This window comes from Olea europaea, chromosome 12 (assembly GCF_002742605.1).
Source record: "Olea europaea var. sylvestris chromosome 12, O_europaea_v1, whole genome shotgun sequence".
Taxonomy (NCBI): domain Eukaryota; kingdom Viridiplantae; phylum Streptophyta; class Magnoliopsida; order Lamiales; family Oleaceae; genus Olea; species Olea europaea.
This window is the reverse complement of record NC_036248.1, coordinates 30,911,338-30,929,561: the sequence shown is the minus strand read 5'-3', so window position 1 is coordinate 30,929,561 and position 18,224 is coordinate 30,911,338. Positions and strand designations below refer to the sequence as shown.

At 31.1% G+C, this 18,224-nt stretch overlaps 1 protein-coding gene across 1 annotated transcript; it reads right to left on the bottom strand.

The window, feature by feature from the left end:
* Nucleotides 1–1,316: 1,316 nt before the first annotated feature.
* Nucleotides 1,317–2,889, bottom strand: LOC111406386. Its single transcript, XM_023035817.1, has 4 exons — nt 2,524–2,889; nt 2,176–2,432; nt 1,809–1,924; nt 1,317–1,719 (listed from the first exon to the last, which is right to left on the bottom strand). Exons 1-3 carry the CDS (start codon nt 2,798–2,800, stop codon nt 1,841–1,843), a joined length of 618 nt encoding a protein of 205 aa, XP_022891585.1. The 5' UTR covers nt 2,801–2,889; the 3' UTR covers nt 1,317–1,719; nt 1,809–1,840.
* Nucleotides 2,890–18,224: the final 15,335 nt, after the last annotated feature.

Genomic DNA, 18,224 nt, shown 5'->3' with positions numbered 1-18,224 from the left:
ATGTGAGAGATTGTTGGAAAAAATTAAGTGAGCGACTCACTTTTGGCACAATTTTCGATGGGACCCGTTGGTCTAATGTGGAATATCAAAGTTGATATGTGTTCTCATTCGCGAGAACATCGATTTCATGTATTTATTTGCCAAAAATGAAGCTCGGGTTAATGAGGAATTGAAGCTCAAAGTTGGTCATTGGAAGTTGGTTTTGTGGGTAAAAAATGCATTTATCCTACATAGGAAAACTAAAGAAACTCAAACCACTTCATATATGGATAGCTTTGGAGATGTGTAATCATGTGTAGTATAGAGGCTCTCTCCACGTCCGCACGCAGGGGGTGCAAATCACGAACAGAAATGGCTTTCGGACCTTGAACTTGAGTGCGGGCGCGACCTGTGCACACGAACGTCGGACCGAACAAGGCAAAGTGGCCCCATTGGAGAGCCCACGTTTTGCCAAATTTTTTTTGCCTTCTCCAATGACTTTTGAGTTTCTAAACTGAAAAAACTCCAATGGACTCCCAATAGTCACAGTGTTAATGGGAAGTAACTCCAATAGACTCCCAATGGTCACAATAATAATGGGCAATATGCCTATAAAAAGGCTCATTCTCCAGCAATCTAAAACACTCAAAAATCTCACATACATTCCTGCATACACAGTTTCTTCTTTTCTGCATTCCTTGTTCAGTAAGGTCTTGTTCTTGTGGTGATATTGTTTGGATACTAGATCAGTTTGCCGGAATAGAACCGCAGTGCTCGAATTCTGCCTATTACCGTTGTATCCTGAGAGACAGCCGCTCAAACTGAACCTCCAGCACCTATGGTGAAGGGGCGAAACTGTCTTAAGGAAACTGTGCATGCATAGGCCTCGATTTGAAATCTCCTGCAGTTTGTGTTTTCTTTCTGCAGATTTATTTCGTTGCTGTTCGTGTAGTTTCTTTGTAGATTCAGTTTATCCTTGCAGTTTCAGTTTCCATTTATTTCTGCAGATTATTTTCGCATCAATTTCCATTTATTTTTGCAGATTATTTTCGTATTACTATTTAATTCATGCAGTTTGTAGTTCCATAGTGTGCAGCTTCCAAATTCATCGTTTACAGTTTTAGCCTGCAGTTAACTTATATTTCTGATTTTGTGTTGCTAAACATTTTTTCAGCCATTGGAAAATTCTGAAACGGAATTCTTTTGATAAATTGAAATCGTTTGCCTTGTGGTTATTAATTTCAATAATTGGCTATTGTAATTGAATAAAACTTATACAATTGGTTTCATCCACTAGCGACTTGTTTTCCTACAAGATCAAGATTGGATGTCTTTGATTCCAATTAAAACTTTGTGCAAACATTAACTTGTATTGAAGAACTCGACATTCTTGTACAATAACAACTTATATGATCACGGCTCCTATCTAACTTGCACAGCTTTTCAACTCTGAAAGGAATGATTTAGAGATTGAAAACTATGAGACAAATCTATCATAAAATGAACCCTGCGGTAGCACACCTCAAAACAAGGCTTATAAGTACACATCACACCAGCAGCAGCTCTTGGATACATGTCACAAAACATATTTACATGTTTGGGGACGTAGAAACAGAATGGGTATCACTGCCTCTGTACTGAAATACTTGTATATGCCTATATCGTGTACAAAAAATGTTGTCCACTAGTCTACAGCTTCTGTGTTTTCCTCATCAGGTTGCAGATCTCCTTTGGATAAATCTGTAAAAACTATAGTTAGCCTGTTGAGCAAAAGGTTCACACGCCTATGTCCAGTTGTATCCAAATCAACATATCAAAAATGCTAATACCTGAAACCTGGCTCTTGGAAAATTGAATTTGATTAATGGAAATATGGGGGATTGATATTTGCTTTTGTATTGGCTTTACTCTTCCACATTGAATATCCATTCTTGCATGCTGAGACCTGTAGCCATTGCATTGAATGATTGAGCAAATATGAAAAAGTCCATTTGTTCATTTTTTCAACTAACTTTTATTTGTTCATTTCAGTACAAAAATTGTCGAACCCTCGGTCTTCTATATACAGCTTAAGTGGACCCCCACCCCCACCAAATTAATTGACAACAATAAAAAATCAAGTAAATGACCATAAAGCCATTCATCATCTTGTAATTTGTAGTTGCTTATCTCACAAAGAAAGAGAGTTAGACTTACAGCTTCAATGTCAATTTTGTAAACAAGAAGCTTTCTTCTCTCTCTGCAACTGGTCCTATACGCCACAGCTACATGCCCAATTGCCAACACGAATGAACACACGAACAAGGCCACTTCCACGGCTCCCGAGCATCCGCGTCTAAAAACGTACGCAGCCTTTAACGACACGAACACCAGAGATAACACCGAACATATAGTGGCAATTCCTAAATATGGCCCCCTTGACAGCCTCGGACCGTCACAAAAACCGTAAACACCTGTACAATACAAAAATCCTTTCTTTATTATCATTATTATTATAATAAAAGAGAGAAACAAATTAATAAGAAAATGGGTTGTAATACTTACATAATATAATGGCTGATCGAATGATGGATACAAGAGGGATATCGATGAGTGAGGATCGGAAGTCATAGTTGTTCAGATGAGAAGAAAGAGCTTGTAAATTAAGGGAAAGTGAAGCCGATAATAGAGCCGAAGGAAGTAGGGCATCGGCGATGACTAGAAGAATGGGCGCTGAGAGTAAGAAAAGAGAAATTAACATAGTGATTAAAAAGATGATGGTTTTGATCCATCTTACAAATCTCTTTCTTCTCTCTTCTTTAGAAAATCCCATAATCTTCATTAGAGATCGAGAATAGTGTGTGAGCAAATGGTGGGTGTGGGCTTAAAAGAGATGAAGAAGAAGAAGGTGCAAAACTCAGAATTGAGTTTTGACTTTAAACTTGGAATGAATAGGTCAAATAGGGAAGGCTCAACTTCCACAGAAATCTCAATTAGGTTATCCAACTTTAGTTCTTCATAATCAGATCACTCAGCTTCGATTCTTTGTTAGCCCAGGGTTAAACTTAAGGATTTAATCCTCTCTTAGCCCCAAAATTTAGGCAAATGTAACACCTAACCTAAGCTCTGTTTGGGATGGATTTTGAGAATTGATTTTTTTGACCATTAAAAGAAAAGTGGAGTCCACCTGTGAGAGAAGAAATCAAAAATTATGGCTGAAATAGTGAAATAACGGTCAAAAAATCAATTTTTTTAGGTAAAAAATCCCTCCCCAACAGGCTGCTAATCATGTTTGTCGGTAAAAAATCTTGACGTCGAGGTAACCCGAAATTCGAATTCGAGCTACCTCCTTGAAATATATATGTGCTAAACTACTAGACAATTGGTGCCAACTTGCTCAACCATTGTCGTACAATGATTATGATAAATTTCTCATAATTGAATTTGCTGATATAATAAAATAGTATGATTATATTTTTAGGATGTTTATATTATTCATAATCATATTGAATTTTTGGATTCGTCTTGCATATTTATGATGAATAGAGCTTCGAGAATGTTTTGTCAAATTAATTATTGTTGATTTATTTTCAAATTTACAATCATGACTAGATGCAAAAAAAAAAAAAAAATGTTATTATTTTAGCGTTCACTTTAAAATATAATGCTAAGTTAGTGATAGGGTAAACGGAATGACCAGCATTGAAATAAATTAAAATTTAGTGATTTATTAAGACGAATTAAAATTAAATGGCTTAATTGAGATTTCATAATAGATCAGTGACCAAAAAAGAAGGTAACAGAGAAGGCTGCTATGTTTTTCTCTCTCTCAAATCCTCTGTTTCTTGTGTTGACTAACTGCAATACCTAATAAACTTCTCAACTCCCTCCAGGGAATTATTAATTAATTAATCAATTAGTATCCAGATTAATTTGGTTTTATTATTCCCCCACAAAGTCAATGAAGTTACGAATTTCAGGTGAAAGTTTCTCTGCCACTTCTCCTGCCAACAAATATTGGAATATTTCATCTTTGTAGAATAGGATGAGAAATTTCTTAAGGTAGGTTGTTGGAAATTCTCTCTCTCTCTCTCTCTCGCTCGCTCGCTATATTCAATTATAGGAAATGATTTGCTAATTAATTAGAGGAGAAATGAATAATAGCTTTCTTTATTGGAAAGGATTTTCTAATCAATTTTGATGTCAACATATTTTTAGGCACTTCGATACATTACACATTGTCCTCTTCCTATTTGCTATAAAAAAAAAAAAAAAAAATGAAGTGATGCACCAAAGTGTAAAAAATATATTGGTAACATCAAATTCGAGAAACTTGTCCATATGTTAACTTTCAATTTACCATATTAGATTATTATTAATTTTTACCAAAACATGTTGGAAATTTTTAAATAAGTTTGTTCAAATTTTTGATATATTTTGTGAACCAATCAGTTTTTTATGGCTAAAGTTCGAGTATTGACGAGTGTACTGTACGTGAAATATAAATTATAGTAATATGGGTCTTAATTAATAGTGTAAAATAATTCTATCTAGCATGGGGTTGTAACTAAAAACTCTATATGCTAATTACTCCATGATTCATAAAAACATCCTTTGGAGTTTCTTTGTTTGTTAACGACTGAATTATATTATTTGTGATTATCTGATTTCACGGTGTCAGATAGTATCTAATTATACATAGATGATCATGGTGTGCGATACGTGGATTGGTTAAAATAATAATTTGTTGATGGAATTTTGTGATTAAATCAGGCGGATATGGTGGAACCGACCCCAGACAATCATGTGCCCACATGCAAAATTTTCACCTTCCGAATCTTTTTCTTAATTTTCAGATTATGTAAAATTTTAAAATAAATAGATTACCAAAAATATTTCTAGATTCCGGCTTGTAGTTTGTAGCACGTGTTTCATATTTGAAAATGATTCGAATTTTGACCTCATGTTAACGTGACCGGTATTGGAGAAATCCCACTTACCATGATTACAATTCACTATTTATCACATTAATTTTCACGCATCGACGTCTCATCACGTCATCTTTTGATTTTTATTTTTTCCATCGGTTGAAATGATGCCTTCTTTGGATTGAAAACTTAATTTCATACCGATAGAACGTTGTCTTGTGCTTGTCAAGATGAAACTTTGTTTGGAGTGTTAATAAATATTACGTATTGTTTTCATTTTCTATCGTGTCTCTCACCCCTAACCCTAGCAACCGCTCTAGGAAGTTCTTGCTCCTTATGTGACTTGTATGTAATTTCTTTTAGATTTTGACAATCTTTATAAAAGATTCAAAAATTTTCGTTACTCTTTTTTCCTTTTTTTCCCGCTTCTTTTGGTTGGTGTGTTTTTGTGGGTTTCATTCATTGGTACGTCTTGTCTTGAATGTTCTACTCTTGTTTTGATTCCTCTCATGAACTCTCATTTCTCTTTGATTGCATTTATTTTCCTTTTCTTGACCATTGATATTCACTCTACCCTCGATTGAATGATAAGTTATTTCTCTAGATCCGTGTGTCTTTATGTTTTTATCTTGTAATCATAATATTTTTTTACTTATATATTAGATATCCTTCTTTATTTTTTTCCTTGAATAAGTTTTCTACGAATTTGGGTTATATTCGTCACGAGTAGTGAATTTGTACATTTTTTGTATGATCCTTTTCTTTAATTAATTTTCTTGAGTTTATCATTTTCTTTTGGTGTGATTACGGGGTTCATATAGTAGTTTTTTTCTGAATATTACTACTTGTACTAATGTAATTACATAATATTTTATATATAGATGAGATGTCAAAAAGAGTTTGGAAAAGTGTTTTCTTCTCCTGATCTAATCATATATCACCATATCATGTATATATTAACCATTATATACATCTAGCACAATAGTGTTTTTTTTTTTTTTTGGAATAATTCTTTGGGGCTTTATTGCATTTGTGTTTGCATATTAAATGGAAGAGTCGAGTAGCAAGTTGAGGCCCTTGTTTGGTCCTCATTACTTTCAAAATATATTTTTTTTTTATTTTCAACCATGCATTCTTCAATAAAATAATATTACACTTAAATTCAAAACTTTTTTTTATTAACCATACATTCTATCATCAAAATACTATTCCAAATACTTTTTGTACCAAAAAAATAAAAATGGTAATCAAACAGGCTTGAGATATTACTATGGTAGTAATTATTCATGATTGAATAAATGTACAAGTTTGTCCCATTGGGTGTTGGCCACCAGGAATTTGGTGGCTTTAAAAAAAAAAAAAAAAAAAAACTCGAGCCCTGTTGGTTAAGTTAAAAATAATTTTTTTAGCAAATTTTAATAAAAGTTGATAAAAGATATAATTAAAATATAAAAGTTATATTGAAATTAATTCATCAAGTTGATGATAAAATCCACATTCTAATGTACATTATGCACTTGTTACACAACAATTCTTTAGAAAAAGTGCAGGTCAAAGGGGCAATGTGCAGGAGAAATGGTTTGTAGTGAACCATTTTGTTAACATACCATCAAGCCATTTTTCATTAATCATTAGCATAATGACACGAGCCTTTATCGCAGTCTATGCAGTAAAAATTCAATTATTTGTGATCCTATAAAATGTATGGTTGAAAATAAATAAATTTTAGAAAATAGAATCAAAAGAATTTGATATTGCGTATCCAGATGGAATTGATTGCTAATTGACTCAATCCAAAGGGGAATATATCTGCAAGGATCCACATGTTGAATTGTAAATCTAAAACGTAAGTAAAATTTTTTGCAGGCACTATATTTAGCCATTGTTTGGCTCTCATTTTTAAAATTAATTTTTTTCTAAATTTATTTTCAATCACTCATTTTATTTACAATTTTTATCAACTTTCCAACTACATTCAATCGGTTTTTATCAAAATCTGTTAAAAATCTAATTTTTATAAAACCAAACAAATGCTTAGAAGACTCTCTAGACAATGTCTACTTTTCTTGTCACCTCAGCTGCATATTACTAGAACGTTTCATTGAAGATGAACCTTTGTAGACAATTATATTAGCTTATGCGCAATTTTTAGTGCAATTCACATTAATATTGGATATGTTTTAGATGGAGTGACTGAACAAAATATATATTTTCTTTCCAGATTAATATTTTGTAACCAAATTTAAGCATGATTTTGATTTCATTTAAGAAAATAAATGACATCTAGATAGCAATTCATATAATGTCATTTAAGAAAACAAAATGACACCTAGATTTCATGATCCCGATTTCATATATTGAATATTTTGAAATCGTATTACCTAATATAAATTATTTAAATTCTAGATTTATTTAAAATTGAATTTTGTAATTAGAATCCACACCAAGTGAGAGTCATCTGATTTTCGATTCTAAAAATCAAACCAATAAATTTTGATCAAAAGCAAAAAAAGAATAAATTAGTTTGATATGCATAATTTTGAAAAGTAGTGTTCACTCACTCGATCCCAATTTTTCTTTTTTTCTTTTTTTTTTCCTCACCATATTGAAGTATTATTAAGCGAATAAAAGGTATTATATCCTAAAGTTACGTCATTGCTTTTGTCACAGGGATAACGTTCCTTTTTGGGTTCCCTTTCATGTGTTACCAGGCATTAGATATAATGAAATTAGTCAATAGGCAGGATGAGATTCTTTCACGCAACTCTCTTGTTATAAGTTAAAACAAATACAGTAAGCTTTTGGGGAGGATATAAATTCTAACCACCAAATTACGATAACAAAAAATAAATTAACAAGTTCAATAAGTTGTTGAAGAAACAATTTTATACTTATAATAATTATAAATTGAAAAGGTAGCATTATATGATACCTAGATAGCAATTCATATAATGCTCTAGAGACTAATTTTGAACACGTGTACTTATTTATTAGACGTGAATACCACATTGACCGAAAATTATTTACGTTTCATGCCACCGAGATAACAGTAAAATGATATGCCCTAAAAATTTCTAAACTTGAATAATAAGGGAATTTAAGTCTTTACTTATTGCAAGTATAGCCCTATCTTTATTCGATAAAGTATATTACTAAATCTTTTGTTAACGGCTAGAAAAAAAAAAAATTTTAAAAACTCTCGAGTGCTACCTTTTGCTACGCACCAATCGAACTCTAACAACTAGGGTGGAATAGTCTGGTTCAATTTGGTTCTAATGAGAACTGATTACAATTCTACAAGTGAAATCAAACTGTTCCATTTACAATGATAGAATAAAAGCTAGTCGCATAGTGTAATTATTGTATAATATTAATTATTGAAAAAGTATTAAACTTATATAAATTAATATAATATTTAGATTTATTTAAAATTGAATTCTATAATTAGAATCGAGACTAGATTAGAGTGGTTTGATTTACCAATAAATTTTTGATTAAAAGAAAAACAAATTAGTATTAGTTTGATATGCATAATTTTAAAAATTAGTGTTCACTCTTAACCTAAATTTTTTCTCACAATATTAAAGTTAATATGTGAATAAAAGCGATTATTTTATTGAACACTAAAGTTTTGCAATTGCTTTTGTGACAGGGAAAACGTTCCTTTTTCGGTTTCCTTACGTGTGCTAGTAGGCAGCAACCGTGATGAAATTAGTCAAAAAGGCTAGATGAGATTCTTTCACATAGCTCTTTTTAATGAGTGACGACACGATAGGTTAAAACAAATAAAGCAAATTTTGGAGAGAACAGAAATTCTAATCAAGATTTGTTATACGTACACTAGCGTTGACATGTCAGTGTACACTCTTCTTATACGAGGGGGGAACACATATTTTTTATTGAACGTGGGCCCCTTCCTCTTATGAGGAGCGTTTACAACGATAGTGTATAAATAGCATAATTCATTCTAACCTTCAAACAAAGGTAACAAATATAACTTTGACAAGTTGAATAAGTTGGTAGTTAAAATAACATATTTTATGTTTCATAATCCGTTCTGTTCGAGTCACAAAATATTTTATTTTATTTCATTGTATTTCTAGTAAATACCAAAATTCTCAAAATTTGATAGTGTGTGGAGTGTGTGATTATTTATTAAGTAGAATCTCGCATTCCCATTCCTTCATAAACATAATGAAATGTATCTCCCTTATAGCTGAGTGTGTGTGCATAAAATTAGAAGCTACTTCCCTAGTGTAAATGACCCGAACCCAATAAAATTGTACGAGTTCTTGATTTATCGTACAATTATTTAGATCATGCAATCTATATCTTTGTAATCTTCACTTTTATCACCTAAATACACTGACTTGCTAGAGCTCAATAGCAACTCGTGCATCAACTCCTCATCCGAAGATTAAATATGAAAATAATAAATATGTGTTGATTAAGATGAATTTCAAATCTTATTAAGGTTAATTTTTTAAGTTAAAATCTCAAGTCTTATTAAAAATATTCGAGAAAATGTTCCAAATCGTTATAATGTGTGGCAAATTTCAATCCATACATTTGCTTTCTTAAAAAAATTGTATCAATATATTTAAAATATAATTTATTATTATTATTATTTTAAAACCATAAACTTCCGCTTTCCCTATGTTCCCCACCCGAAGATTAAACTTTTCTATCCTCATGGCCTTTCGGCCAGATATTCATATCAATGAATGAGAATTGAGGTTGTAGAATTAGCCACGTATTTTGTCCTATGTAAGATTGATTGGGATTTCCGATCTTTTTCTTGTAATTGAGGGCTAGGAATAAAGGCATGTGTATCCACGCATGCACACCCTATACACACGGAGAAGACTAATTGGAACACGAAAACACGAAGGTGGATAGGTCTTCTAGATTTTTCTCAATCTTAGCCAATAATCTTAAGATTTAAATTAAGGCTAAATTACACTCACAGTCCCCAACCCTTGACCCTCGATATAATCATGTATCTAACTTTTACGGACGGATCCCATTTAATTAAAGGTAGTTCTACATGAGAGTGTTTGATATCCATTTTTACAGAAAATAGATTTTAGAATAGTAGATATTATGGAGAATGTGTGGATGAAAAATAAGGAATTATTTATTTATTTATATATAATATTATTTTAATGAAAAATGTATAATTAAAAATAAGAAAGAGAAAAATATATTTTGATAAAAATGTGAATCAAATGGGGTGATATATCCCAACTTACAGATTTATTTGATGTGATGAAATTTGACTGAGTTAAAATCTCACCAACCAAATAAAGTTTTTTTTTTCCCCATTAACCCACATTACAAAAGTATAATCGCTTACGTGGTGAAGAAATGTTAAAATTTTTAATTCAAATTATTGACACCTCATCAATCCTAAAAAAAATCTGTAAATGATGATGTAAATAAGCATTTTTCCTTTAATTAATTAGTGACGTCTTATTCACCATTTTAGCCTTTCCTTACTCTGTTTTTAAATCTTATCTTCACTTTCTGTTATATATTCAATTTTTATTTGTTTAAATATAGGTGAAAATAGTCTTTATAACAAAATTTTGACATCTAATTTCAAGAAAAAGTATTGTTAAGGACAATCGCTGCTAGTTAATTGAAGATTAAGATCTGATTTGTGATAGGAAAAAAAGTTGGTGACAAGAATTCAATGAATGTTAAAGGTTGAGGACATTGACTATAATTTACCCTTAAAATTATATACCTTTGCCATAATATCACAAATCCTCGAAATGCATAAGAATACGAATATTCAAATGTTCTTAATTCACTTGCAAAAGAAAGGTTGCGGAGGTTGCCTAATGAAGGAGAAATACTTTAGTAGGACAGTAGCGTCTCGTCGCACTGTCACGTGATGCGATCGCCCAACACCGAGGCACCACCTTGGGGTGTGTGGTGGGCCACCCGCGCAAGGTGGCCCTCCCTTATAAGACAGTCGCACTACGTGGACAGTGCAATCATCCTACCGAAGTATTTATGCTAACGAAGACATTACAGCGCTCCAATTCAGGGACAGAGCCACTTCTAAGTCTAGTGCAAGCATTCGTCTACATTGAGCTTTAGGCTCAGGGAAATGTTGTTATTTATTTATTTTGTTTTTTGGAGTATTGGGTTTTCCAAAAAATTAATACGCAGCCCAATAATTTCTGTATCCTAATCCCAGCCCATTAAGCCCATTAAACCATGATTTCAGTTTTCTAAATTTCCCAATTATTCAGCCCTATACCCTACCCGCTCTCACTGACAGACTCCAAAAATTGGCATTCCGGTGGAATTTATCCAAACCAGCTTCGATTTTAGATTGCGCTCAAAACCAACACGCATGGCCACGCCCATCACTAATCGGCAACTCCACCCGTTATGATATAATTTTCTAGCTCAAATCAACTAAGTTATTTAAATATAATGAATATAAGAAACAAAGTGCATTCATTTTATATTGCATGCTTTTGAATGAAATTTACATAGATGTCTGTTTTTGTAAGCATTTATCATAGTCCACATTTGGTAAGTCGTAAAAACTTGATTTTAAAGGACTTATTTTTTCACTTTTGTTTCTACAATTTTTGAATCAATCTCATTATTATTATTATTAAAAGATTTTTTAGTCTATCCATTGATGGAATAAGTATTATTCAATTCACATGTCAACGAATTGTTTGGTCATTCAAAATCTATGGTGAAATGGTGTTATAATAACTTGAGTATATGCTATTATTACGAAGGGTCAAATGGGTCACTGAACTTGTTGTTAGATATTTATACAATAAATATACTATATAAAAAAAATTAAATAAATTAGATGAAATGCCCAATTGGTGAAAAGTATGGAATTTGTATGGGAGGTCAGTGATTCAGTTTACATTCCACGTTATAATTAAAAATTCTTTGATTGGACATTGGGCTCTTGGGATCCTTGATTAAAATAATATTTTTAATTTATTTACTTTAATTATTTTCAAAATTATTTAGTGGGTCAAACTAGCCAATATAATATTATCATTTTTCAACAATTCATTATCCACAAGCCGTTATCCACAAGCCATTAAAAATTGCTATTTTTTTTTTTTTTTAATCATGGTGGCGACAATCATATCATGCTACCTATATAAACACACATTTAGTTTTGAAAAAAATTACATTAAAAAAAGTGAAATTATCATTTTCATTTTTTGTAGTTTTTCATACTCAAATTTTTTTTTTATATATTTTTTCTGGAGTACTCTTAAGAGTTTTGATGCCATTCATTATTGTTGAGAAGTGGTTTATTTGATCGTTTTCCTGAAAGTGATTGTCCAAAGAGGTCGAAGCAGTTAATGGCGGACAATTCCACTTTAGGATATCGTGCTATCACGAGACTCGATTAGTCGATGAATTTCATTTTATGAATTTTACTTTCTGCAAGTTACTGCAATTAGTTATTTTTCCAACGATCTAAAAGGAAATTCTCTTATAATTAGCTGCTATTTCTACAATAGATGAGTATGTTCCTAGGTATTCTGAAAAATCAGAATTATTTGATGAAAAAAAAATTTAAAAGGCGGCAAATGAAGTTACAGTTTTATTTTGATAACTTTTAAAGAGGTTAATGTTATTGAATATGATAAACCTGTTGCTACAATTGCTGGTAGGCCTACCGCTAAGAAAATATAAGATTTAGCTAATTGAGAACATACTGATTATATGTGCAGAAATTACATATTGAATTGTCTGACTTTAGATTTATTCATTAGTTACTGGTTTTGTAAATCCGCTAAAGAATTATGAAATTTCTCAGAAAAGAAATATGTTACTGAAGATGCTGGAACTAAGAGATTTTCTAGAATTTAAAATGGATGGCCATTAGAACGAACCGAACGGTGATTAGTTAAATTGAAGAATTACTTATTACAATTCATGAAATTATTATTAAGGGATATAAAATATATGAAGATTATTGAAAAACTACCACCTGCTTTGAAAAATATAAAAATAATTTGAAGTATTAAAGGAAAGAAATGTCTTTAGAGGATTTGATTATTAGGATTAGAATTGAAACAGACAATAGAATGGCACAATATAGGGAGAGACCAGATTTGAGTGCCAAAACCAATCTTATTGAAGACAATTCTAATGGTAAAAAATTTGTTGAAAACTTTACCAAGGATTAAAACTTTAAGGACAGTAACAAGGGAAAGAAATTCGTAGGGATAAACAATCGGTCTAAACCTCAATTTAAAAATAAAATTGTTAGTGGCTATTTTCTTTTTGATAAACCAGGTCACTTTGCAAAGGATTGCAGTAATAGGAAAGGAAAAATTGTGAAAAATTAGGCACATGTAATAAAGGAAGGAAATTTCTCTACTATGATGACAGAAGTTAATCTAGTAAGCAACATAACAAATTGGGTGGATAGATTATAGAGCTGCCAAACATATTTGCTACATGAGAGATGCATTTTCTTCATTTAATTCGGCTAGTGATGGAGAATGTCTTTTCATGTGAAATATTTCTTCCTCAAAGATCGAGAGCAAAGGAATTGAAACACTTAGATTTACTTATAGAAAGTCCTTAATATATTTGAAATTAGAAAAAATATAGTGTCTGAATTTATCTTAGTCAAAAAGGAATTTAAGAGTTTATTTGAGTGGTCAAGATATAGTTGGGAAAGGGCATGCTGATGAGAGTCTGTTTAAACTCTATAATTAATAGTAAAACATCTAATCTTCTGTTAACTTGCTGAATTATTATGATTTGTAGTATGCTAACATTAATTAGCTTTTATTAAAAAATCAATGAGTTTGGGAAACATTCTCAAGACTGATAATTTTTCATATACAAAATGTGAAACTTGCGTTAAATCTATGTATGTAGAAAATTATTTTCAAATGTTAATAAGACTACTTCATTTTTAAGTTTAATATATTTTGATTTATGTGATTTAAAAGGATATGTTACTCATGAGGTAAAGAAATATTTTATTACTTTCAATGATGATTATTCTCGATATTGTTACATTTATCTTCTTAAAAGTAAGGATAAAAGTTATTCAAAATTTATTTTAAATAAAACTAATATAAAATATCAGCTAGACAAAACCATTAAACTTTTAAGATCTAATACGGGAGTATATCAGTGATTTTGACAAATTCTGTGTTATGGTATTATTCATGAAACTACTCAACCTTATTCTTCCCAATCTAATGGTATAGCTGAAAGTGAAATAGAACTCTTTAAAGATATGGTCATTTCAATGTTAAATTCTTCTATATTACCTTTTAACATACGAGATGAAGCCTTTCTTACTGCATGTTATACTCTTAACAGTGTTCCCAGTAAGAAAAATAATATGTCTTCTTATGAAATGTGGAAGGATAGACCACATTTATATAAATATTTTAAAGTGTGGGAGTATTTAGCAAAAGCTTCTATTTCAACACTTGAGAGAACTAAACTTTGTCCGAAAACTGCTAATTGTGTTTTATAGGCTATGTTCTTTAGAGTAAAGCCTATATAATTTTAGTAATTGATTCTAAAAATAGTTTAATTGATAAGAACACATTTTTTTGAAACTAAAGATGCAGAATTTTTCGAAAACAAGTTCCTTTTTTAAAAAAAAAATTGAACAACCAAGTAGTTCTATTAGTGTTCCTCCTAAAGTTAGAGAGGGGGCCTGCTGAATTAGAAAAAGCTGAAATTAGGGGAACCAAAAAACCTAAGATCACTACTTAACCTACTTAGTAAAGACACAACATTCTATATTTTGGAAGGAAGTTATAAATAATGGATATGATTCAATTATTTCTAAAAACCCTTTTTTAAAAAAAAAAATTGAACAACCAAGTAGTTCTATTAGTGTTCCTCCTAAAGTTAGAGAGGGGGCCTGCTGAATTAGAAAAAGCTGAAATTAGGGGAACCAAAAAACCTAAGATCACTTCTTAACCTACTTAGTAAAGACACAACATTCTATATTTTGGAAGGAAGTTATAAATAATGGATATGATTCAATTATTTCTAATAATAGTTGGACGTCAGTAGACTTACCTCAAGCATGTAAGACAATTGGGGATAGATGGTTGTTTAAGAAAAAAATTGTTAACTTGATGGTTCAATTAATAAGTATAAAACAAGACTTGTAGCTAAAGATTATAGAGAAAAAGGAGGAGTTGACTTTTTTTATACTTATTCACCTGTTACTAAGATTACCTTTATTAGGATGTTAATCGCGATTGCTTTATTATATGATCTTACTATACATCAATTGAATGTTAAAACTTCATTTTTAAACGGAGACTTAAAAGATGAGATTTATATGGACCAACCTTAGGAATTTGTTGTAAAAGGCCTTGAGAATAAAATATGTTGACTTTAAAAATCAATTCTTTTATGGCTTCAAACAAACTCTTGAGCAATGGCATGAAAAATTTGATACAATTTTTTACATCTAGTGGTTGTGAGATAAATGGATATAGAAAATGTGAAAATAATAGTGGTATGATAATTTGTTAATATATTGATGATATGTTGATAACGAGAATTAGTTTAGATGTGGCTAATAAAATCCAAAAGTTTTTGAAAAATGCACTTCAAAATGAAAGATTTTGGATCTTGCTGATGTTTTTCTAGATTAAAATAATAAAACATTTCGATGGAATTGCTTTAACACAATCTCATTATGTGGAAAAAGTGCTTAAGAAGTTCAATCAGTACAATTGTATTCCTGTTAAAACACCATATAATGTAAGTCGTCATTTGAGAAAACATTTAGGTCTTAGTGTTTTCGTTTTAGGATATGCTACAGTGATCGGTAGTCTCATGTATCTTATGAACTGTGCAAGATCTGATATAGCATTTGCGGTCTGTAAACTTAACAGGTATATTAGTAACCGTAACAGTGAGCATTGGGATGCTTTCATTCAAGTCTTGAGGTATTGATATACACTCTAGACTAGGGAATACGTTATACTAAATTTCTTACTATGCTTGGGGGATATTGTGATGTTAATTAGATTTTCGATACTAATGAAAGTAAATTTACAAGTGAATATGTATTTACTTTAGCAGATAGTGCTGTATCTTCAAAATCCACTAAGTAAACATGTATAGCGAGATCTATTATGTAATCTAAGTTCATAGTTTTAGATAAGGCAGGTGAGGAGGTTGAACGGTTAAGGAATTTTCTCATGGATGTTCTTCTGTGGTCTATACCACTTCCAACCATTTTTATCTATTGTGACAGTCAAGCAGCTATTTTAAGAGCTCAAAATTTATCCTACAATGAAAAATATAAATATATTCGTACGAGGCACAATATTGTGCGTCAGCTGTTTAAGTCAAGGCACAATATTGACTAAGTGAAATCAAGAGATAATATTGCCGACCAATTAACCAAAGAATCAGTAAGAGAGCTAATTCATAAAACATCGAAGAAGATGGGGGGCTAAAGTCTATTACACACTAGATCACCTATAATGAAAATACAACCATGCTACTAGAAATCCCATAGATAAGGTTCAATGGGACAACAAAGTTATTGGAGTGATTGTGGGAATACTATATCGTATTCATTCCGAACCCCTCCATATGATGTGTAGTACCAATAGTATTGATTACATGATGAGTTAAGTCTCTTATTGCTTACTACAACAAATATTTAGTGGGGTGCTTAGATACAATGCACCCTTGTTAGAACCATCTATTTGAGTGTGGTAGTGGGGCATCTTCCTCTAAAGCACTCAAAGAAACTAGAAATATTCACAGCTGAAATGAACACAATCGTGAAAACTTGATGATTGTTTTAGAAGTCATGTGTGTGTTGTATTGTCTCAGTTCGTAAAGATAATTGCAAAGTTCAAGACATAGTTCACTTTATAATTAGCAAAGTCGATAGAATATGCAAAGGCATGGTTCAAGTTGATAGACACCTAAACTTGCGTGATTTCTACCGTATTCTAAAATAATATTTATATTTATCTTTTTTTTTCATGTGTAGGATTGTTAGATTAGTTTAGATTAAATGCCCAATTGGTGAAAAGTGTGGAATTTATGTCGGAGGTTGATGGTTCGGTTCACATCCCACGCAGTAATTAAAAGTCTTTGATTGACCATTGGACTCTTGGGCAGCCTTTATTAAAATAATATTTATTTATTTTAAACACTTTCAAAATTATTTAGTAGGTCAAACTAGCTAGTATAATATAATCATTTTTCAACGGCCCATTATCCACAAGTCATTAAAAATTACAAATATTCTTGAAAGTTCTGAAACTATTCGTGATTATTACACAAGTAGTTTATTAGCTTGTTATATTTTGAGAGTGATTGTCCGAAGATATTGCAGTAATTAATGGCAAGTAATTTCACTTTAAGATATCGTGCTGTCAAAAAACTCATCGGTCGATAAGTTTTATTTTCCGCATTTTACTACTATGCTAGTTACCGAAACTAGTTATTTTTCCAACACTTGTTTGCGGATTTCAATTTTGTCACTGAATTTCCATCTATGTCATATCAATCCTTCAACTTTTAGATTTGTTTATTGGTCACTGAACTTCTTTCATTCTAAATTAGTCTCCCCAACCATAAGTTTTTTTAAATAATTAGCACTACGTTATTGAAAACATATGATTGTTTGTTACATAAGATTTAACATTGATGTTTAAATTGAGACTAACAAAGTGACTAATATGTCACGGAATTTAAATTTCGGTAACCGATATTGAAGAGACTGAAGTTGAGAACAACAAAATTTAAATTTAGATGACTAACTTTCAACAAAGTAAAATTCAGTGGTAGTATGATGCTAATGGAGAAATGTAGTATGATGCTAATGGAGAAACTAATAGCCTAAATTCTTCGTTTCGTATCCCAAAAATTGTCTGGAGAAACAAAAGGAAAGGAATAATGTTTAATTTTCAGTGGGTTTTATGTCCAAAAAATATATAGAATCTTTCTATTTAGCCATTAAAAAGTCACTTTTCAAAGTCACATATCAATTTTAATCACACATTTTATAACAACTAAAAGGAAAACACAAACGACGGCCTAATATTTTATACAATTTGAAATATTTAATATAGAAATATATGGTGGAGGTTACACAATCACTTATATTGCACGAAACATAACAACTTTCCATGCATTCAATCCCCCATCACTAATTCCCCCTTTAGTGCAATATAATGCGTATGTAGAGGCATTAGAAAATGGATTGAGTTATGCTTCAAATAGTTATTGCAACATATGTCATTGAAGAACTAACAACAAATTAGGGGAAAAAATTGCTCCCAATGCCCACCTTGTCCAGAAATTAAA

Excerpts from the sequence above, each read along its gene's own strand:
- LOC111406386 (XM_023035817.1), bottom strand. The coding sequence starts at position 2,800 with ATGAAGATTATGGGATTTTCTAAAGAAGAGAGAAGAAAGAGATTTGTA. Across the intron at positions 2,433-2,523 it reads TCGATCAGCCATTATATTAT|GTGTTTACGGTTTTTGTGAC; the intron begins GTAAGTATTACA and ends TGTATTGTACAG. Across the intron at positions 1,925-2,175 it reads ACAAAATTGACATTGAAGCT|GTCTCAGCATGCAAGAATGG; the intron begins GTAAGTCTAACT and ends CAATGGCTACAG.